Genomic DNA, 23833 nt, shown 5'->3' on the forward strand with positions numbered 1-23833 from the left:
ATTTATAACCAGCAAAATATTATCTCAAATGTTTTGTTACAAAATATAATTAATTCACTCAGTCATTCTAATTTAACAATTCAAAATCACACACGAACTGAAAGACTTTTTCACCATACCTTTTTATGAACATGAATTTAGCTCGCAACCAGTGAATCTGTCAGTGATTTTAAGACATATTTTGGAATATTTCATCATTCAATAATCCAGCAAATGTAGAAAAGCAAATTACTTTTTATTTGTAAATGGCATTTACAAATGGATATTTACATAACCTTTTTATTTTACAAATTTCTCACAAAAATATAACTCTCTTCAAAAAAGTTTAAATATCTGTACATTTGATATGAATGCATTTACAAGAGTGACGGACCCATCTGAAGGAGCCGGTGTCTAAAAGCAATCCTAAATCTGACAGTGTTCGATATTTCGTGTCACTAATAAGAATAGTGAGAGCCAAACACAGCACGACGATGCCGCTCAACACGTACCCGCTGGAGGAACAAAAACATCTGTATAAATATACAAATTGTTGATGAAAAGACATTATGGGCAGCGGCACAAAGAACTCAAACATAGCACTGATGCTATATCTGATTATATTTGGCAGGTATGTGCAAAAGGGACTTTTTGTAGAACAATTAAACCATTACTAGCTGTGGTTGATCAATAAATAAACAGAAAAGTTAACCCATTTTCCCCTACAACACCAGTGAAATATCATACAAGGCACTATTATGAGTTATGAAACAGAACGTTTAAAAGCAGGAGATCTGCTAATAGCCAGTCGGACGCGATCCTAAAGTGAGCGAATCGGAATCATTTGTGAATATCAAGTATGAGTAAAAGTGAGTTTCTCCTAGAGGTGAAGTGTGTAATTTCTGTCACTTAACGGAATTAAAAATAGTCTCCCACTTTTATGGGCCGTTCATACAGGACACAGATATTTTTATTTTAATGTATTTCAAATACCATGTCAGCTCACTATTTTCATGGCCAAAAGCATACACTGGAAAAATGCAGTGTAGAATTTGCTTAAAACAATTTTCCGTTTTGCTAATAAATTTGAGAAAGTAATTATAAAGAAACCACGAGCACCACACTGAATTAAACGTACAATTTTAGTAGAAAGTTCTCGTAAAATGTACTCCAGGAATCTATTTACAAATAAAAAAAAAAAGATAATTGTCATTGAAAATTTGAAACAAGCTAATTAAAATATTTAAAACCCATTTCAACGACTATATTTGGATTTCTGCGTCATTTTTAATTGCTGATCTGTGCAAATGCTAAACGAATGCCTTTGGCTGTTACTTTCTTTCTTACCATGTTAAGATGCGCTCAACAGATCAGTTTGGAAACAATGGACCGTTTCAGATGATATTTACAGGACATTTTAACACGTTGAGTTTTTCTTAGCAATTGCGAATGGCTGATAAAGCACCTATAAACACACCCTACGTTTAGTTACACCGTTTTTAAACGCTAGAACGTGTTTCTGTCTGAACAGCTCTGGATTCAGAAGCTCACATGTCGGGATGCTTGATCAAAAAGAGTACGGTGAAAAGCACCACGGAGCCACAGTGTTACGCTCTTCAGGAAGTCAACCTAAGAACGGCTTGCTTACAGTTAGAGAGAAAGCAATTAACAATGAAAAAATTACAAACTTCACCTTTAAAAGGAACGGTTCACACAAAAATAAAAAAACGACGTACTCTCGAGCCGTCCGAGATGCAGATGAGTGCGTGTTTCCTCATGGAAACGGATTTAGAGAAACGCAACATCCCATCACTCGCTCACTAATGAATCCTCCGCAGCGAATGGGTGCCGTCAGAATAAGTTCAAGCAAGTACAAGCAGTCACTCCAGTCCATGCTAATGTCTTGTGAAGCGAAAAGCTGTGTGTTTGTAAGAAACAAATCCTTTATTAAAGGTCCATCTTCTATCCGTCTTTTTACTTGTAAACAGTGCTTGATGTGTGCAGATTTCTCTCCTGATTCAGATGAGACTATTGTTTCACTGAAGAAAGCCATTTTATAAAAAAAAAACGTAGAACGTAGAAAACATAGCGTTTCGCTTCACACAGCGCTGTCGATTACTCGTGCTTTATTGCGATGTTTTCATCAGCTGTTTGGACTCCCATCCTGACGGCACCCATTCATTGCAAAGGCTTCATTCGTGAGCAAGCGATGCTAAATTTCTTCACATCTGATCTGATGAACTCATTTACTCGAATCTTGAACGACCCGAGAGTGAATACTTTTTTAGCAATTTTTAATTTTGGGTGCGCTATCCCTTTAAAACATCCGATCGTGAAACCATACATAACAGCAATCATTTCCTCGTTAAAAAAAAAACCGCGAGGAACATCATCCGACAGGAACGCTCGTGTCCCGTAAGCGACTTGGATCTGTAGGAGGTTAGTAGGTTTAAGCGCACTGCGATGACGAGACGATGTGCACAAGTCTGAAGGAGCGTTCACACACACACACACACACACACACACACACACAGCCTTTTCATCACACGCTGACATGCTCTGTCAGTAAATATAAGCCCGTTTGACAAAGAATCAGTTTTCTTGCCGGTACAAATGAGCATTCTGCAGAGGAAAGAGTCTGAATATAAATCGAAGCAGCACTTAAGCGTCATATCATGAAGCAAATGAACGATTATCGATGCATGAATGAACTTTAAACGCTCATGATTTCCGACAAGGTTCTCCATGCATCACTTTTTTTTTTTATAGGTTTTTTTTTTTGAGCAGAGAAATCATACAGAACATTAACTTCACCATTTTGTCTACAGCATCCAACAAGAGACGGACGACGTCTTCACTCCTGGTAGTCACAGTATCGTCTCAATCTCCGTGTGTGTGAGAACGCCCCTGGAATGGCTTAAAATAATCTGCTCCGTATGAAAAACTCACATCGAAAAAGGACACGCAATTTTTTGTTTTCGCTTTCTTTTAAATACAAAATCAACACTCTCAGAGTGAGATGTAGGTAATCTAGAATTCTCCGCCCGAACGGCGAAGAATACGACGCTTTCCTGCAAATCCGCGCACAGCTTCGAGCTGCCGTCTTGAGTACCGCGACCCCAAACTGTGCTTGAAAGTTGCTTTGAAGAGACTAAAACAAGTGAGATACCGACACAGACGTGACAGCATCAGACCCTCAAACCATTGTGCAAACCGTATTGAGATTGGGATCGAAGCGGACGACCTTTCCCTCGATGGATTTGGAATTGGTGTTGTACATGGGATTCTCGAACGTAGCCTGACCGTTGTTGTTTTCATGCACAGAGCAGCCGCTGTACTCCGCTTTATCAGACTTCCTGCGATCGAGAGGGAAGGGAAAGAGCATCAGGAATCACATTTTCTAATCTTTCTTGTTTCACTGATGAAATTGCACCCACCTCTGTTTATAGAGATAAAACCCAAAGCCTGCAAAAATCAGGGCGAAGAAAGGCACAAGAATCGCAACGGCCACAGAGCTGCTGTTGGTTCTGGGTGGAACCTCGGGGGTCCGCGTGGGCTCTGTTATGTTCAGACCTGAAATGGTGCATGATGGGAAAGTGTAAAACAGAGTTACATCAACGACTGAAAAAACAGCTCATGTCAAGTGTCAAAGCAACATAATAAAAAAAAAAAAAGGGTACAAAGAGATCTGATTAATCTAAAGATACATGCAAGAGTGATTAATTTGTTGCTACATAAATGAGTTATGCAAGATATTATGAACGAGTCAGGAAAGATCTGCTCTTCCTATAATTAAATGATATTGTGATTAGGACTGGATAAGAAGATTATGCAATTCTTGTTCAAAATATAATATAATGTGGTGCCATACTGGTGCTGTAAACTATATACATATATATATATATATATATATATATACATATACATATATATACATATATATATATATATATATATATATATATATATATATATATATATATATATATATATATATATATATATATACATATATATATATATATATATATATATATATATATATATATATATATATATATGTATATATTACAGAAATATACAGATTCTTTAGGTTTATATATATATATATATATATATATATATATATATATAAACATGGATGTATGTATTTCATAAAATGATGTTCATATAGTAAATATATTTATAATATAAATTATATGGATAGAAATAGAATGTAAATATATGTAAATTATTTCAACATATATACTGTATTTTTGTGTATTTACATATAATAAATATAAACAGTACGCATGCATACATACTGTAAGCAAATAATTTTTATTTGCTTTTTATATTATATATATATAGTAGTCAACATCTGAAGTGGATCAAAACCTTTCATCAAAGTTGTCCTAGAACCAAAAATCTAAATGCGTTCTTGTCTGTTATGAACACAACATGCTTGCCTGAACTTAAAAAACAAATATAATTTAAATGTGGCATACCTTGTCTCTGTAGTCCAAACGGGCCGTAGTCTCTACCTTGTATAAAGCCTTGAAACAGGTATGTGTTTCCTTCATGGTCAGCAGAGACCTCGAGGAGAACAAAACAGAGATGAACATCATGTTCTCTCATATTCTGAATAGAGCCAATGTTTTTTGCAGCATTACAGGGTATTTCTCTTTTTTGCTCTCTGAATACGATTTCTTTTACTGAAAAGTTTAAAAATAGCCAGAGATGTGCTTTGCGAACAGGGCACCGTGAGCACAAATCTTTGTAACTTTACTATTTGGAGCTTTAAGCTTCCAGCTTAAACATGCAGCCATTAAAAAAAAATGGTACATAATTTAACTGATTTGGAATAAGACCAAGAGCCACGGAACAAACATGCAGCTTTGTAGCGAGTTAGAAAGTCCAGGCCACTTACAAAGCCATCCATGATCAAGGTCTCCTCGGTGATCTTGCTGTAGGTGCTCTTCACCAGAGCTCTCGTGTGATACAGCCGCAGCGTCAGACGAGCGTCTCGACTCTTGTAAACACCTGCGTTCAGAAAACATCAGAAAACATCACTCACTTGCATGCAGTGGCCACTTCATTGAGTACACCTGCTCATTAATGCAAATGCATTGGGATTAATATTTGCAATAACAGAAAATTGATAGACGGTCGCAGGTGTGTAAATATTGGCTACTTTAAAACAGCTTTGAATGCGGCTCATCCAATTAGAAGCCAATTAGAAGTATTTGAATGACTTTGTTTTTCTTTCAGCCCAAGCGTTTCATAAGATGAAGCCGTTTTGGCATTAATATCAGACTTATCTGTTACGAATAGTCTGATACCTTGGTTTATGTCCAAATTCCAATAAAATAAGATAAAATAAATAAATAGAGAGAAAGAGAGAGAGACTATTCCAAGGTTGTTGTTTTTTTTTTTTTTTTCAAAGAAATCAATACTTTTATCCAGCAAGGACGCATAAAAATGATTGAGCGACATTAAAGACATTTCTAAAGCGTAACAAAATATTTCTGTTTCAAATAGTTCTGTCCTTTTTAACTTTCTATACATCAAAGAATCCTGAAAAACGTAATGTTTTCAACAGTTAAAATATCATTTAATGCCTCTTGAGCAGCGTATCAGCATGACGAAGGATCAAGTGACGCCGAAGTCACATTTCAATAGATATTCAAACACAAAACAGCTACTTTTATTTGCTAAATTGCATATTTATTGTATTTTTCAAATAAGAGCATAAAAAGAGAGATTCTCTCTAATCCCAAACTTTCGAACAGTTGTCGGCGCACTGAAATATGCATATTTATTTTTCCATGCTTGTGAACATAGCGGCTTCCGCAGAAGAAAAGCAAGCACTAGAGGCGTAATCTTGTACAAACGGTAAGTGACTCGAGACAAGTATTGCTGTCTACCAGGTGAGTTTACACAGAGCAGCAGGTTTGTTCTCTGATAGAAGTGTTTATGACATGAGCTGTACTGTGCAGCGCCGCCATTATGACTTCTTACCTGACAACAGCAGTTCTGAGTGCCTGTTAGTTAAAGTCACGTTGACTTTCCCCGTAGTCGCGTTAAAGCTAGTGATTGTCAAAGTCATCGGCTGTTTCGCTCCTTTATACTCGAACGAACCTTTCCACGCGTACGTGGGTGCGAACACATCGTCAGGAACTGCAATGAGAAGATTTAATGTGTCAGAGGAGGTTAAGAAGCCGTTTAGACTGAGCGTTCGGCGCAATTAACACCTCAAACCCTTATCTGAGGATCTGACTGTGGATGACCTCAGAGCAGAAATGATAGGGAGCTCATTTTCTGCTTTAACACTGACATCAACAATGTTATTAAAGCAATAGCCTGTACTACAGACACTAAAGCTTCTTTATATCGTAAAAAGTTGCTATATTTCTTGACAATAAGAAAATGTAATGGTAAAAATAAATGTGTGTGTGTATACACACACACACACACACACACACACACAATGTATGTGTATATATGCGTGTATAGATATATATATACACACATATATTTTGAGTGAACTGTCCCTTTAAGACATACCTCTAAACAATAAACAAGCTTTTTTATATCGTATAAAGTTGCTATATTTCTTGACAATAAATAATAAAATCTAATAACAATAAAAATAAATATGTGTGTATATATATATATATATATATATATATATATATATATATATATACACACACACACACACAATGTATGTATGTGTATATAAGTGTGTATGTATATATATATATATATATATATATATATATATATATATATATATACATATTTTGATTGAACTGTCCCTTTAAGACATACCTCTAAACAATAAACAAGCACAAGCATTGATTATCATTGGTTTTAGATCACACATGTAATATTTTACAGACTCACCGTTGACTTTGGGACTCAGCGTTCCTTGAACAGGCGTTATGACTTTTTCAGTTGTTTTTGAGCCAGCTGAAAGAAAAACGCACATCACTGCAACAACAAGTCACTGCATTTGTAACGGGTTTAAGAAAATGCATTTCACACACGACTTCCCACATCAACCAAAGGATTGCCATCGGTCGGCTTCTGCCTCGACGAGACACAAGAAACGGCGCAAAAGTAGCAGGCCACGAAGTTGAGTTGCGTGTCGATGGGGTGTTTAACTTCGTACCTCGGCAAACAGGCACCTTTCCGGTCCAGGATCCATCCGGCCGGCACGCTCGGTGCTCCGAGCCCCCGGTGAGAAGGAACCCAGGCTGGCAGGAATACAGCAGCGTGTAGCCAAAGGAGGGCAGGTCCATGCCCAGGACGTTGGCATGCGCCGGGGTCTTTGGTTGCTTACAGGAGTGGGCTGCATCAGGAGATATGTCAAGCAGTGAGCTGCAAGGCTCTGATGGATGGAGGAATCTCACCACAAAACATCCATTTCATTTACATTTTTCACACCAAAAAAGGAAAGAAATAAAACACCGTAGGTATCATAATGTTTTTTGTTTCCTGTAATTATTTTCATATTTAACTATTTTCAAGAATTGATTATTAAATCTGTTATTATACACAATAATTTAAAATAACGGATTACAATAATTTGAACTTTTTTTTGCACTGATGAGAATTTTGAAAATTGACGATTTACAGTATGATTTTAATTCTCATTACCATCCAGTTATTATTAATAGAAATTAATTTTTGTGGAATTGTCTGGAAAAATTATTATTGTGATAATATAATACAACAAAATATTATATAACGTTTTATTATTTTAAGTGCTTTTATTTTTATTATAATTTTTAAATATTTAATTAAATTAGATGATTTAGAGCGTAAAGTTTTAATTCTCTGAATTGAATATGTTGTTGAATTGTCCCGAAAAAATATATTATCGATATAATTTATTATAATATAATTAATATGTGCATTACATTAATTAAAATAATTAGATGAGAGAAAGGTGGGATACTTTTTTTTCCATAAGAATATGCAAAATATCAAAATGCAAAAGCGTCCTAAAAACAGGCTTGAAAAACAAACCTTTTTTAATTTCTGAAATTTCTTTTGATATTTGTGACAGATATGACAGAAAAGTTAGAGCCTCTCATAATAAATGCAGCAGAGCTTGTCCGTTCCCGTGACGTACTGCTTGTCTGGTAAAGCAATATTTATCATCTTCACGTGGAATGACATGAATATGGAAAAACAAAACTCCTGGAGGGTGAAATCAAAGTCGTATTGTGACATGCAAAATGGATGGCTTGCCAAGAAAACAAAATAACAGACATCTGGAAAAGATGAAGTGCAATGCGCGCCCGCTCACAAATCCAACCGGAAAGCTGTGTAAGTAGGTGTCTGTAGTGGAGGTGAGAGACAGAAAGAGACTCACGGATGCATTCTGGTTGAGTGCCACTCCAGGTCAAATCTTGCTGGCACGTCCGTGTGGTGGAGCCCAGTAACAAGTGGCCCGTCTGACAGTGAAACTTCACTGTGCTGCCCACCTGAGGCACAGAGATAAGCCTGTCAGAGAGCGCCCACACACACACACACACACGCACACACACACACACACGCACACACACGCACACGCACACACACGCACACGCGCGCGCGCGCACACACACAACACAAACAAAACTCCTCTCACTCGAGAAAAACACTGCTGGTGAAAATACAAAAGATATCAGGACAGCGCAAGATTCAGGAAATAAGAATCGTCTCCTGTAACACTGTATAAGAATGACGACAATATCAATAGAGTTTGATCTGAACTACAGTAAAGGCAAAAAGGCTAATCGTTACAGATATACCGGTTACAGAATTTTAAGAAAAATTGGCAAAAAAGAAGTTATGAAGATTTAAATAATTATTTTGTTTATTTATTTATTTATTTGGTAAAAAAAAAAAAAAAAAAAGTGTAATATTGTGAAATTTTATTACCATTTAAAATAAACGTTTAAAATATAAAAATATTTAAAAATGTGATGCAAAGCTGGATTTCCAGCATTATTGCTTCAGTCTTCACACAATCCTTCAGAAATCATTCTAATCTTATTTTAGAATTATTTGCTAAATAAATGTTTGACATTTCCGAAAAACAGCATTTGTCTGAAATAAATTCTTTACTGACTTTTCGGTCAATTTTAATGTATCATTAATTATTTTTTTATTTTTTTAAAGTATGAACACCAAATTTTTGAATGATACTGTGTATGTATAATATAATAATAATAATAATAATATAATACAATGATATTCTTGAGTATATTTGTTAAAAAAAGAATAAATTAAACAGAGTGCTACACAAGTAAAAAAGGTAAAAAAAATTGCTTTACACTGCTTACGAACCAGTTCAAATAATATTTTAGTAAGTGCATTCTTTAAAAAAAGTCCACTCTGTTTAGTAGCTCGATTTAAAAGAACTGAATAAATCAAAAGACATTCTTTGGTTTCACCCTCTCCTCGTTCTCACTATACCTGACGACCTGCATACCCTTCACTCTCTCTTTTTATACGCGTCGTAAGGAAAAGCGGAAGTCCTCTATAAACGGCAGAGATAACTCCCAGCATTATAGCAGAACATGCAAATGTTGAGAAGGCGAAGCGGGTCTGTGAGTCCTGCTGAGATGAAAGGCTCACAACACTGGAACATTAGATTTCATTACACCACACACTTCTGAAGGAATCGGTGACAACAGCCGCCCGACTGACACAAACAAGACGAGGAGAGGCCTGTGTTCACAGAGAGGACCTGCTTTTATTTTGCCCTTCAAAGAGCTCGTTCCTCAAGGCGTGAGTGATCCAAAGCAAACTCAACAGACAAATGCTTTTCATATTAGACCCGTCGAGTGTAGACGCTAGCTGTAACGGCCCACTTTTTTAAGATTATTGCCAGCGGCAGCGCATGATTGACGGCTCAAATTTATTAGATTGCTTTGGCAGCGGAAAACGCATATCTGTTGTTGTCGTTCGTACTTAATATTGTGAGCAATTACCATGCAATTAAGATCAGAAACAATGTATGCAAATATACAATAAATAAAATGGAGATAAATATGGTGACGGTTTAAAACTCCATGGAAAAATGGCCAGAATTGAAATTGAAAATAATAATAGTAATAATAAAAATATTGATTTACTTACTAATTATTATTCTATTATTATACTTGGCAATAGAAATTATGGTAATATTATGCTTTGTGGACAAAAAAACCCCAACAAAACGGCAACATTTTTTGAGTGCGTTTTGTAGTTGCAATAAAATCTAGAAAAATTCAATATTATTGCCACTTTTTGGTTGTAATAAAAAATGTTTTAGCAACCAATACTGGCAAAATAAAATATAAAAATAAAACTAAAGTAAAACGAAGCACTTGTAGCAATACTAAGAATTTTGTAATAAATCAAATTAGATAAAATAATAAGCAACACTTGTGCCAGCGCTGTTAATGTTTGTGGAATTAATAAAATAAATACAGTATAATATAATATAAAATAAAATGAAGCACTTGTGCCAATATTAATAATGTTTCTTAATAAAATAAAACTCTGCTGATAATGTTTTGTGAAATTAATAAATACGATATAAAATAAATTTTATTAAATATATATGTATAATATATAGAAAAAACACAAGTCTGTTTTCACTTCGACTGTACCGTACACGTCAGTCAACGCTGTCTGCGCTGAAAAACACAATTTAGTTGGCCACTTTTGCTGTTGAGCTCACATTATAGCGGGCAAAGTTGTCATATTAAAGTGGCCAATTCATTTTTCATTTCCCTTGCCCCTCTGAGGACGAAACGGGGGAGTCTGAAGAGCCATTAAAGCGGCAGGCAGAGACGTTCGGGCAGATATAGTGAGTGTTTGAAGAGTAAACTCTCCCCAGACAATAAGAGCTGATGGCGGGAGACAGTCACACATCCCGAAACTGCCACGGGCGCTTCAAACGGCATTTGACTGAATCAACTTGACAATAAATCAATTGCGCTTATAAAGACAGGGCAATACCTCGGCAGAGACCCGCGCTGACACAGACTCAAACGAAGGGTCTCTTCTGATGTGGCATTAACGCCTTCGGATCATTCTGTCACTGGGCGAGCGGATCTCCTTTTGTCTCAGCGATGATGGAAAATATGATTTTCAATTCTTAATAAGCACATCAAAAGTCACATTGTGCCGATTGAAAAGGCCGTTTTCGCAGTTGAAGATAAAAGCGGCCTGCAACTGACAGAAATGGGCCTTTTGAACTCATTCTCATCGTAATGGCTTTGATACGAGAGTCCTAGATAGTCTGAGAGCATCGCTCGCAGCTCAGCCCCTTCTTACCTTAAAGCCCAGACTGCTGTTCAGAGAGCCGTACTCCGGAGTGCCGGGATTTTCGCACGTCGTCCGAGTCGGTTCTGCGGTAAAAGCAGAATGACACGGCCATTATCAGCTCCGCCATTGTTATCTTCATAATTGGATTAGGAAAAGCAGATGTAGTCATTGATGTAATGGCAGTGACCCGTAGCGGAGGGTCATAATGTTCACATTTTCATCGTAGATCAAAGCTGCGCTGGATATTACGGCCATTACTGGTTTAGCGGCGTTGGCTGATGAGGTTGAAATGTTCTTTTGAGAAGAGAGGATGATGTACCTATGCAGCGCGGCTGCGTCCCGCTCCACGTGCCGTCTGCTTGGCAGCTGCGCGTCGACGAGCCCACCAGCACGTAGGGGGCGCTGCAGCTGAACGTGACCTCGGCCTTGAAGATGAAGCTCTGACCCTCGCGTCTGACGCGCGGAGGTAGGCCGGGGTCGCCGCAGAACTTGGCTGTGAAGAGAGTTCACACGCTTTATTTACAGACATGCCATGTGTCTTATATATTCGAAAAGAATAATTCTAGAAAAGAGAGGTTAGAGCGATGCAAATAAATACAAACGAGAAAGCAGCACGGCATTATGGACTCTATATACAATAAATAAATGACAGTATATTGCTTAAATGAGTTTCCTCTAGTCTCTTCTACAAACCAGATCTTTCAAGTTAACATTTAACTTAAATAACTAATTCAAACCACTCCATCTAGCAGCGTTTTCCTAGTGCTCATGAACCAATCCCAGCCCAGGGAGGCGTTATGGCTGTTCTTTTCAATGAATATTATCACTGCAATTTCACAGATGCCTAATCGGACGGATTTGTGAGAAAAAGCGTCGCTTGACATTGATTCGATCGTGTAAAAAATGTCAAATTAAATTTCTTACAGATCAAAGCAACAGCAAAATGAAACTAGGGAGCAAATTGCGAAGCCACGTGGAAAGTTACTGAACTATTCAGAATAATAATCACCTACATAAATTCCCAAAACAGTCCAGTGCATCGTAGCGTGAAAACCTAAACGTTTTAAAGCGCTTTTTTACTAAAACGTTTGTGTAAAAAAATGTTAAAAATTAAAGCAGTACAAAATAAATTTACTAATAAAATTACAAAAAATGTTGCCCTGGAGCAAAAAAAAAAACCTAAACTAAAACTATAGGAAATATGGAAAACTTGTAAATTAGGAGAAGTACATAAACAAAAAATGCACATAAAAGTAATAAAAATAAATCATTCAATTAAAAATTTTGACTAAATGAAAACGAGAAATGTTGCCTCGGCAATGAGCTTAAGTGAAGTAAGTTGAAGCACTCGCTGGAAATGCACTAGTTCTTCTACAAATTATATTATCATAAAAAAAACTAAAAATCAAACAAGAAATATTAAATTACTACTGGTAAAATGTAAAAGTTCTGTAATTCTGAATGTAAAAAAAATTTAAATTCAGCTTAAAAAACTGAAGATGAAAGCTTGTGAAAAAGATAGGGGCTCGATTTCAACGATTCCTAAAAAGGTTGAATTTTTATTTTAGTTTTATTTTATCTATTTCTGCTATTCACGTTATTTTAAGCAGGGCCCACAGGTCCAAATCCTCTATGACCGCTATGACCCTCTAAGCAATGCTAAAATAACACTGGTCCACACATTAAACTAGGATAAAATAAGGTATTTTAACAAAAATAAAATTACATCTCACCTTCAAGAAAGGAGACGGGATCGATACTGATTTAATTTGAGCTTTAACAAGCCGTTTTATGTTTAATGCATCTTAACAAGCATTGATAACCAGGATTCAGTTTTTGATTATTTCTTCTCAGAAAATGTATTTGCTTCTGAAACCTACGAGCCTGATCCCAGCTGTCAAGCGAAATCCGGCCTGATAGCGTTGTTTTCTGAATGATTTATCTGCGCATAACCCGACCTGAGCCGGAACCGGACCGAGCCGGAGAAATATACTTCTTAAAAATACGTGCCCGAGTCAATTATTAAGCAGGCAGGCCTCAAAGTTCTGGACTTGATTTTTACATTTTGACAAGCATTTTCCAGTGCATTATCATGTACGTACGCACTCGTTTCCTTTACTAAGCTGCGACGCAATATAAATCGAAGGTAAACAGATGGACGGTAATGCTTTCGCTCCAAGAACAACGAAAGAAAGGGAAAAAAAAGAGAGAGCTTAAGACCGACAGACCCGAAATTAAACCCATTTCCGCATTTGATATGTCATGATTTCAGCGGGGCAAAGGCGTTTGACGTATAAATTGCAGCAAAGCTCTGCAGGCTTCGTGGTATTTAAGGATCAGAAGTCGAGAGGCGAATCTGCCGGGCCCCACGGGAGCAGAGGTTGGCTCACCTGAATGTAAATTAGAGTAATTATCCCTCTTTAAAAAAAACCAAGCGGAAGGCCAAAGGCGGCTGACGCTCTCTGCGATGTATAATTCACGAGAGTGACCGCACGGACTCTGTCCACCGCAAAGACGAGCCGAGAGCTTGCGTTACGCAGCGTCTGTGTGGCATTTGATGCACGTCAGCTCCGATGGCCGTCAGACGCCGGCGCGGTTAAACAGCTCTAAAGCGCTTTTAAAGGCAGATCAGTCGGTCCGTGGCCGCGGGGATCAAGCTTTCTTGGCAGCGCTTTGATACAGAAAGCCTTCGCGGTCTGCTGCGATGAAAAGAGATCGCTCTGTCGCTTTTTTACACGAGGTACCTGAAGAGAACTGGCAAGGTGTCTTCCGTCACGAGCGTTATCTACTTCCCAACGTGTGAATTAACACTCGCTTATTTCCACACGCAGTGAGTATTTAGACACTAGCTGCGCTTAAAAGCGTGAGAATGCCATCGCATTATTGGTGCGATAATGTTTGTTGTAATAAAGTGAAATGAAATCAAGCAGTAGAACTACGTGCAATATGAACATGTACATTTTCGAAAATATATATATGCAGTGTATGAACCAAAGTGTTGCACAAAAGGAGATAAAACATAAAAACAAATACAAAAAAGTTTCAAGAATCAGAATGCTTTGTGCCTGTAGTAAAGCTAAATGATGGCAGATAAATAAAAAATAATGCAAAAGTCAAATGAATATAAAAAAAGAATACAGCTGTGCCAGTATTGAGATTGCTTTGTGTTATAAAATAAATTGAAATAAAATAAAAATGGCAAAACAAAATAAACAAAAAATGCATATGATAATAAACAAAAGTAAAATTAAATTAAATTCATTAAATAAAAAAGCAACAACAATAATTAAACTTTGAGTAATTAGAATGGTTATGGCTGTTATTAATCATAAAAATAAAAATAAAGTAAAATTGTAAATAAATAGACAAATAAATAATTATAAAATATGTTGTATTTTATTTATTAATTACTTATTTTTCTATTTATTTATTTACAATTTTACTATATTTTATTTTATTTTTATGATTAATATTAGCAAAACTCACGAGAGTATTGGGAACGCTTCGTGTCTGTCTAATAACTAAACTATCAAATAACTAAAAGCGGCAAAGTTTGTGGTTGTAATAAATCAAAAAAAAAGTACAGATATTAAATATATTCGTAATATTTTGGCAACATAAACACTGAGCATATTTCAGATTTAAACTGACTGTGATACATATTTGTGATTCTGCTGTGCTGATATAAGAACTGGTTATTGAAAAGCAATTCAGTTGGCCGCTACTACTGATCTAATATTATTGATGCAAAATTGGCAATGGATGTCATATACAATAAAATAATAAAGCAAATAAGATTTCTGTTCAAGAAAGACAGAAGAAAAACACACGCATACCATACTTATTTAATGCAATTTGCACCGTGTGTATTCTTTGCATATAAAGCGTGACAAGCCAATGATAGATAGCGATGCAAATATGCACAATACATAAACACTTACTAGCATTAAATATTCCACATGCGGCGACAGGTCTCGCAGGCCAAACGTGGCACCGCCACAATAGAATCAGTGATGGTTTTTTACAGCGCGCGCCGACCATTCTCATCTGACTGCTGGGTTTTGTGTTTTTTGGGGGTTTTTTTCCCACAGAAAAAATAATTTCAACAGCTCTAGGCTAGAGCAAGTTATGCATAATAATCAGAACTGGAGGACCCAGTCAGGGCTCGCGTCAGAAAAAAAAGTTCCTTGATGAATAATACAATGCTTTGGAGAAGCAACAAACGGCGCACAACAAAAAGCAAATCTGAATTTCACACTGCAGCCCCGGTGCAGATGGGCTAACGTATCGACAGCGTGCGAACCGCGTTAACCTGATTAAATATAGCCATTAAATCTTCTGACGGGCAGATTCCACGCTTCACGTTCAGCGCTTTCCATGAATACAGTACACTTCTGTTGTTATGAAATCTAGTTATGCATTAGAAGTAGAAATTCTACATTTTTGGGTCGCCGTTAGATACTGTGTGCAAGATAAATTATAAACTATATAAATTAACAAAGTATGTCGGCACACTTAAAGTTTACTAAAAAAAACACGCATTATTTAACAGACTGGAATCATTAAGATCTTTCTCTTATGCTCTGCAAAGCTACATTTATTTGATCAAAAATGCAGTGCTATTATTACAATTTCAAATAAATATTTCTATTTTAATACACTTTAAAATGCAATTTATACAATGTAGATTTTCCAGCGTCATTACTTCAGTCTTCAGTATCACTTGATATTAAAAATAAATAAATAAAGCTTGGAGGAAAATGTTATTAAAAATGATTTTACCAAAAAAATTATTATTTTTTTTTAAAGGAATAAGCTACATTTAGGAAAGTTTTTTTTTTCACTAAATAACTTATAATAATTATTTAATCATGTAACGATTAAATAAAAAGCTTATATAATGCAGAAATAATATAAAAATGAAGGTGAATATGAAAAAAATATGAAATCTAATATTTACTTCGATCTCCGCAGTTCAACGACCAACGTTTTCTGCACCTCATTTCACTTGTCATTTATTTAAAAAAATTAAGAAAAAAAAGAGTTCTAGTTCTTATTTTATACCATATTCCTGGAAATTGCCACGCGTTGTTGAGCTGGATCTGTGAGACGAGGCTTTAATTTCTGAGCTGCCATTTGTCTATGATCTGTGTGCTTCGAAGCGAGCATTAGCACAACTCTAATCTTGTAGCGCTGGCAGAGTCCTGAAAGAATGAATTACGATTTATGCCTTATCAGCACTAAAAAGTGACAATCTGGAATTTCTGGCACCTTATCTACGGCCCGTGCACAGGCCACGTTTTAAACACCTTCTTAAAGGTTGCTGTTGAACGCAAACGCTGATACTACGGCATTATGAGGGAATGTAACATGCAGAATTAAACGGGGCCCAGCTGGAAAAATCGTACTGTTTGACAAAGAATTCATTCAAGCGGAAAAAAAAACCCAGACGTTTTCCAAAGTACATTTGGAAAGTTTGTGGCTGTTAATGAGGAAGAAAATAACGAGCCGTTTACTTAAATAGCATGTTTGCTAGAACTCAACAGAAACTTAAGCATGTCGTTTATTGTTAGTCTCCATTGTGAAAGTATGGATATCTGCCATCTGAACAGAGAAATGCCGTGAAGTCGTCAGAAAATTAAATGCTAATTACACTCTCTCCCAGCTGACAGCGTGCTGTTTAGGAGGAGATTGCTTTTCTTTATGGATCATAGAGGATTGTTGGTTATGGATGATGAAAAGCAAGCCTGTTTGCATTTATGAACGACAGGATTGTGCAAAAAGCTCTCACAAATAAAAGCTGATAAGTGTGCTGGTATCAGAGTTATTCGGCGTGTACCTTTGTGCTTCTTTTCATCTCGTTTCATACCTCATTTGCATCTGACTTACAAAACAGTAGAGCAGAATTCTGAATATTTCAGATTCTTGACTCTTGCCAATGAGATTTATACAGATATAGTTGTATATTGTTTTTGACGTATGTATATTTGCTATGCATGTACGTACAAACACACACACGCGCTACTTTCAAAAGTAACGCTTATTGCGTTACTCCGTAAAAAAGTAACCGGTTGCATTTGTTACATTTTATGGAAAGTTACGGACACTGGAAAGCTATGAACACTGATAACTTTCTTTAGGTAAATGTGTTCATAATCTGTTTTATTTGATGTGTGAAATGCTTATCGAGCAATAACTTAAAGATGATACGTTTCAGTAAGTTGTACTTTATCTTCCAACAAACCTTCTGATATTGATTCATGCTTATTTTGTGCTATAACTTGTGGTAAAGTGAACAAGCCGCTTAAATTTGATGGCATCAAAATGGAATTAAGTCTTTTAATTTAGCAATATAAATTGACTTTACTTGAAAGCTGAGATTTTTGGTGGTTTGGTATGGTACGGTAAGCAACTATGTCCGTTTCCATTGTGAATGGTAATTAAAATTGTGAACCGTACCACTTCTTTTCTACCCTTCTGTAAGGTTACCTAACACGGCAAAGTGTACCAAAAGGGTGGAGCTAAACTCAATGCAGAACCTGATTGGCTGACTAGAACCATCGCTTTTTCTTGATACAAGGAGATCCCTTTCACTCGTTCCATTCTGCTGTCCTTGAGTTTATTTACAATGGCTTTTTTTTTTTTTACATCAGACTGCGCAGACACAGTATTACATTAGATTTTATCATTTAATATTTTCACACAGACAATAGTCGTTTCTCGATATGCGTTCTTTTCTGTTCTTGTGGGCTAATGAAATGCCACTGCCGAAAATTTTCCAAGTTTTTCAGGCGAAAATGCAATTGTTTAAAACTCAAATCCGCGCTTTATTTTTAAAGATAACACCTATTTGATATGCTGATTTCCTAGCTCCAGGCGATCACCGGTTACTCGCTGTTTATGTATTCTCTTTAAGCAGCCTCAAGCTCGGACATTTACCGCTGACTCTGACCTCTCTGTAGAGATTAAACATGAGATACAATGCGTTTTGGGTAACGTTGTATTTAACAGGGATTCGTGGTCTCATGCATCTTTTATTTGTTCCTGGTAATATAGTTCTGGCTAAGAACAAAGTTGCATGTAACTATTTATTTTGAACTTGACAGCAGTACAGCGCTGACTTTGTTTGCTTTTGTCTTTATTACCTCTTAAGCCTCTTATACTTTTACGTTGGCTATTATTGCTCATCATAATTGACAAAAAAGGCAGATTCGTGCTTATTGTCGATCGCTTGCTACATTCTCTCATACACCACGTCTATCAAGCCGTACCGAATCATACCGCTCAGTGGAAACAAAGCACAAATTTCTTTGAGTTTATTGGATAGGAGGTAAGCTATATATAATGCTATGTAAAGGAAAACCGTTGACCTGGCAACCCTGAACTGTAGGTGATTTAAAGGGTTTGTTTTTGCATTTCTATAAAAAATAAGATTGTATTAATGCATCAATATCACGTTAACTTTGACTGCCTTTTTGCTATCCCTTTTATATGACAGAATACAATGTGTGTGTATGTAAATACCCACTAGGAATAGTAATGCATGTTTGGCATTCATAGCACTATTTCATTCGACGCTGCAATTTGGAATGCACTTGTTTCACTCTATATGAAATGGGACAGTGCATTTTGACTTTATCAGCATATGCATCATAATATCTGGATATATATTTATGTGACAGCTCTCATTCGCAATATCAAGATCTCGCTGATTCATGTAAAAATGCTGTTAGTGAAAAGTTTTTGCATCAGTATGCATAAAATGTCCCTATCACCTGAAAGACATCACTGAAATAGGTGTCTGGAGAAATCACACCCTTCTCTCCTTGACAGACTAAGACTCTGTAAACAGCTAAAAACGGTCAAGAGAGTGACTCATGCTTTTTAAGCAGTCAAAACACTAGCCAATCAGATTTGCTCTCTGCACATTCTGGTTTGCTGACTTCAGGTTGGCTAAAATGACTTTGGAGGTCAGAGATTTGGAAAGAGGGAGTATGACTCAAGTGAACAAAACTGCTGAAATCACCTACAGTATGAATATAAGACCAAATAGAAAACTAAAACGAAGCATTTTTATTTTTATTCTGTGTGTTATACCAAGGACAATTGAGAATTGACAAACACATTTTCAAACGTCTACAGTTTTTGGAAGTTTGATCTTCTTTAATAAGCTTTATGTTTTTGCATGTATTTTATCTCCTGACTGAACAATATCTATTTCAAACTCTTCAATTTCTATTTTACTTGAGTCAAGTGCTATATGTTGTTGAATCGTTCATATTTGAATGATGAACTGCTCAAACATGCATACTGCTAAAGAAACCGTTGTTAAACACTTGCAGTTTACCTACTGTATAAACTCATATATATATATATATATATATATATATATATATATATATATATATATATATATATATAAATGATAGGTTATGCTTTATTTTAATTCGCGATTAGAAACAAGTAACCAGTTACATTCTTAGGATGCAAGAAGGCACAAGAAGGCTTCATATATAAAAATGCTGACTCATTAGGTAATATTTTATTATTAAAATCAAATGATACGACTAGTAATATAGTGATGCTGTAGCTTTGTTTTTTTATGATGTCATAAGTAATTCAGTTCTATAGATCTATGATTCAGACGCCAGGTTTGATATCACTGGCGCCAAACACTATTGATTGCAATGATTACTCTAGGCAACAAATCAGATTTGAGCTATATGGCAGAGAGGATGATTATCAGTAAAAAAAACAACAACAAATGGCTTAAATTTCAGTCTTTTTCTCACATAAATGTTATATGTGACCCTGGACCAGAAAAGCATTTGTAGCAATAGCCAAAAATACATTGCATGGGTGAAAATCATATAGTATGTCATTAAGATATTAAGATCATGTAAAAACCTTATTTTTTGATTAATAATATGAATTGCTTAGAACCTGATTTGGACAACTTTGGGATTTGTTTTGCAAATAGTTGTATCTCGGCCCAAAAATCGTCTTATCCTAACAAACAATACACCAATAAAACATTATTTATTCAGCTTTCAGAAGATCTCTAAATCTCATTTGACTGGTTTTGTGGTCCAAGGTCATATACGACTTCAGGAGACTTGAAATGCGAAGTCCAAGTTGCACGGACCGCTTCAACGCTGCATTTTAGTGCGTTTTGCTCTCTTTGATGCAGAACAAATAAATACCCTTTCGCTTTCACTGCATGGACAAGAGCAGCTTGGGCGAGCGAAAGAAAGGTTTAGAACGTCACTCACGCAGACACAGAGGAACCTCTCCGCTCCAGGAGCCGTTGCCGACGCACGTGAGGACGGCGGGGAAGGACAGTTCGTATCCCATCAGGCAGCGGTAGCTCACGCTGGTGCCCCACTCGAACAAGGAGCCCTCCACCTCACCGTTAGACACGCCGGGGGGAGGAACGCAGGTCACTCCTGAAGAGACAAACACGGAGAGAGAGAGATTAGTTCATTAGGAACGCATGAAAGCCCCGTCACGCGGTCATTCATTTGCACGTGCTGCAAGCGTTGCGTCACACGTCCATTCAGTAAAGAGATTATGCAAATTAGGTAATGCCGCAAATGTGGTCACAAAAATGAGTTTGTTTGTTCAGTCTAGTCTAGATTTGAGTCTCTTATGCTCACCAAATGTGCATTTATTTGACTAACGAGGCTATAAAAACAGTAATACTGTAAGATATTGTTTTCTTATGAATATACTTCGAAATGCAATCCATATCTGTGATGCAAAGCTAAATTTTCAGTCTTCAGTGTGACATGATCCTTCAGAAATCTCAAGAAACATTTCTGATTATTATCAGCGTTGAGTGTAGCTTGTGTAGAGACCAAAATAGAAATGATGTAAAAATGAGCACACCTCATTTTAACCAATATTCATCCCTTCCATTAAAATCTGCATGTATTCTTTAACTTGAACTTGAGCTAGTGCGGATTTCTTTATTGTTTACGTGTTTATCAAACAAATAATACAAAAAAATACAGGCAATGATATTAACAAACATGCCCTAGATGTTTCTAACCAATATATGCGCAATTACTACAGATGAAACACACTTTCTAACTGAACACAAGAGAGTAATAAATTAACTTAATCTTACTAAATGCTAATCTAATAAATACTAACACAAAAATAACATCATATTTCATATGCAGGTCACTCAAGCACACATTCATCACGGTGTCTACATTTAGCCTCGGTTGTTTCATTTGTTCCCACCGAGCAGGAATTTGATTCATTCATATTCACTTCATTAAACCGACAACTTTAATACCCTCATGTAATAAATTAACATGATGTTTGGATTAAAAAAAATGTGAAAGTCTGTCAAACACTTGAGAGTCGAAATAAATGTTAATTTGGAATTGTCCCACAGTGTTGGTATGTTGTTGCTAGCTGTCCCACATCTCTCTCTCACACACACACACACACACACACACACACACAGAGAAGATCTACAATTACTGCTGTCAGGATCACTAGAAAAAACAACTTTAATTTACCACCTGCTTCCACACTGACAATGCCAAATAGTGATAAATACCGCAAAATTATTTTCATTTTTCACATCCAGACACATCGATCACAGAAAGAAAAAAGCCAACCAAACTTCCTCATGTAGTGTCGGTGTAGCCGACATTGAAGTCCTGATCTGTATTTTGAGTCTGTACTGCCCTCTGGCCAAGCTTTAATATTTTGTAGACTTGCCTTGAAAGCGTCTCGCTGAAGAAAGGAAGGTTTTTTTTCTGCCATTTTTCTACCATGAAGGACTATGTTCCACTTCAACATCATATAATAAAACACAAACACCGTCTTCAATACACACGTCACTGACGATCACTCCAGCATCTTCGAGTGTTATTTATGAATGGTGACTAAAACACGGCCCTTTCCGCTTGTTTTCTAGGTGTTAAGAGATGTGGAAGAGGCTGGCTAAACGCAACATTAGCTGGAAATCACCTCAGGGCTGAGAGTCATGTTTTTGCAACCGCTTTCACCTCAGCAACTGTTGCATCGTCTCTATTTGAACTTCGTGTTCGTTTCGCGTATGGATCGAACGTTAAATCCACGCGAATGTTCATTTACAAATAACGCGCTAGGACTTCCCGTGCCGGCGAAATCAACAGAAGTCAGCAAACGTCTGCGGGGCCAATCAAAAGGCGTTTTAAATTGCAAATGTAGAATTGAAAAAAGGACGCGGGGGGAGCAGATGGAAACTCGTGAGCTGATATTCTGACAGTGTTGGAGAGCAGTCGGTGGGGAGCAGCTGGGGTTTGGACGGCGTATGAATAAATGATGAGATGTTTTGGAAAGCAAGTGCCCCAATAAAACCTCTAAAAAAGATGTGCGGAGTCGCGCCGCTGCTCTGTAAAGATCCTATTGTTTGTGTGTAAATCTGCCCAGGCAAAACTAATAAATTAGACTGAAAAGGTCAGTTGCGAGTCTATTAGTTCATCGCACTGAATAGCCATCAGCTTTCATTAAAGGGACGCTTTAAACCAAAATTACAAATTTACTTAACCTCGTGTCATTGCAAACCCTTTCTTACGTGGAACACAAAATGACATTTAATAGGTCCACGAAAGAAATGTTTTGCAGGTTTATTAAGATTTGTTATTAGTCAAGTCATTCTAAATGAGTTTCTGCTTTTCCTGTCAAAAAGCTCCTTGAATCATGAGTGACAAATCGGGGATCAATTGTTTGACAGCACTAACACACACACACACACACACACACACACAAGTCAACATTTGGTGTGGATCAAAAAAGTTAATCAAAGTTGTCTTAAGACAAGAAAAAAAAACTGGTTTTAGGTTTTAGGACAACTTTGTGGAAAGGTTTTGATCCACTTCAAATGTTGACTACTATATATATATATATATATATATATATATATATATATATATATATATATATATACACATACATATATATATATACACACACACACACATATATATATATATATATATATATATATATATATATATATATATATATATACACACACACACACACACACACACACACACACACACACACACACACACACACACACTTGTCCATATAACTTCAACACTATATACTTATACACTTATGTTACAGATTTATAAGTGTGTGTATACTGTAGTATACATATAGTGCCCATAATACACAGCATGAGACCTATGTCTACAGTAAATACATCAGTACGTTTTAGTAAACACAAAAGCATCTGTAGTCCAAGGAACCATGATAAAGTTGTTAAATGTGGTGACAAATCTCCCAAATTTGCACCACTGCTACTCCTACAGCCATTTTTGGAGCTCGACAGCTTCTTCAAACTGAATTTCCCTCATTCTGGGTTCAACAGAATAAAATAAAGTCATATGCATTCGGAGTGACATGAGGTCGAGCAAATGATGACATATTTCATTTTTTGGTGAAGAGCTCCTCTAAGCTTTGTGCTGCATACAATTCTCTTCAGCAGGAAAATATGCCTTGCACGGCTGCCTGGCTGATCTGGAGGTGTTGGAAACATCCTGCGAGC

The 23833-nt window shown here is 36.5% G+C and overlaps 1 protein-coding gene across 3 annotated transcripts in view; it reads right to left on the minus strand.

The window, feature by feature from the left end:
* Window positions 1-216: 216 nt before the first annotated feature.
* Window positions 217-23833, minus strand: part of csmd3a (CUB and Sushi multiple domains 3a) — a 228751-nt gene continuing 205134 nt past the window's right edge. For all 3 annotated transcript variants that reach the window (XM_043231853.1, XM_043231852.1, XM_043231854.1), the window contains exons 60-70: window positions 20547-20720; window positions 11594-11767; window positions 11284-11357; window positions 8345-8456; window positions 7136-7315; window positions 6868-6933; window positions 5980-6138; window positions 4889-5001; window positions 4467-4554; window positions 3417-3552; window positions 217-3335 (exon numbers count right to left, since the gene is read on the minus strand). In XM_043231853.1, coding sequence (XP_043087788.1) covers window positions 3176-3335; window positions 3417-3552; window positions 4467-4554; window positions 4889-5001; window positions 5980-6138; window positions 6868-6933; window positions 7136-7315; window positions 8345-8456; window positions 11284-11357; window positions 11594-11767; window positions 20547-20720 — 1436 coding nt within the window. In that variant the 3' untranslated portion in view covers window positions 217-3175. The remainder of the gene's footprint in view (window positions 3336-3416; window positions 3553-4466; window positions 4555-4888; window positions 5002-5979; window positions 6139-6867; window positions 6934-7135; window positions 7316-8344; window positions 8457-11283; window positions 11358-11593; window positions 11768-20546; window positions 20721-23833) is intronic.

This window comes from Puntigrus tetrazona, unplaced genomic scaffold (genome assembly GCF_018831695.1).
Source record: "Puntigrus tetrazona isolate hp1 unplaced genomic scaffold, ASM1883169v1 S000000456, whole genome shotgun sequence".
Taxonomy (NCBI): Eukaryota; Metazoa; Chordata; class Actinopteri; order Cypriniformes; family Cyprinidae; genus Puntigrus; species Puntigrus tetrazona.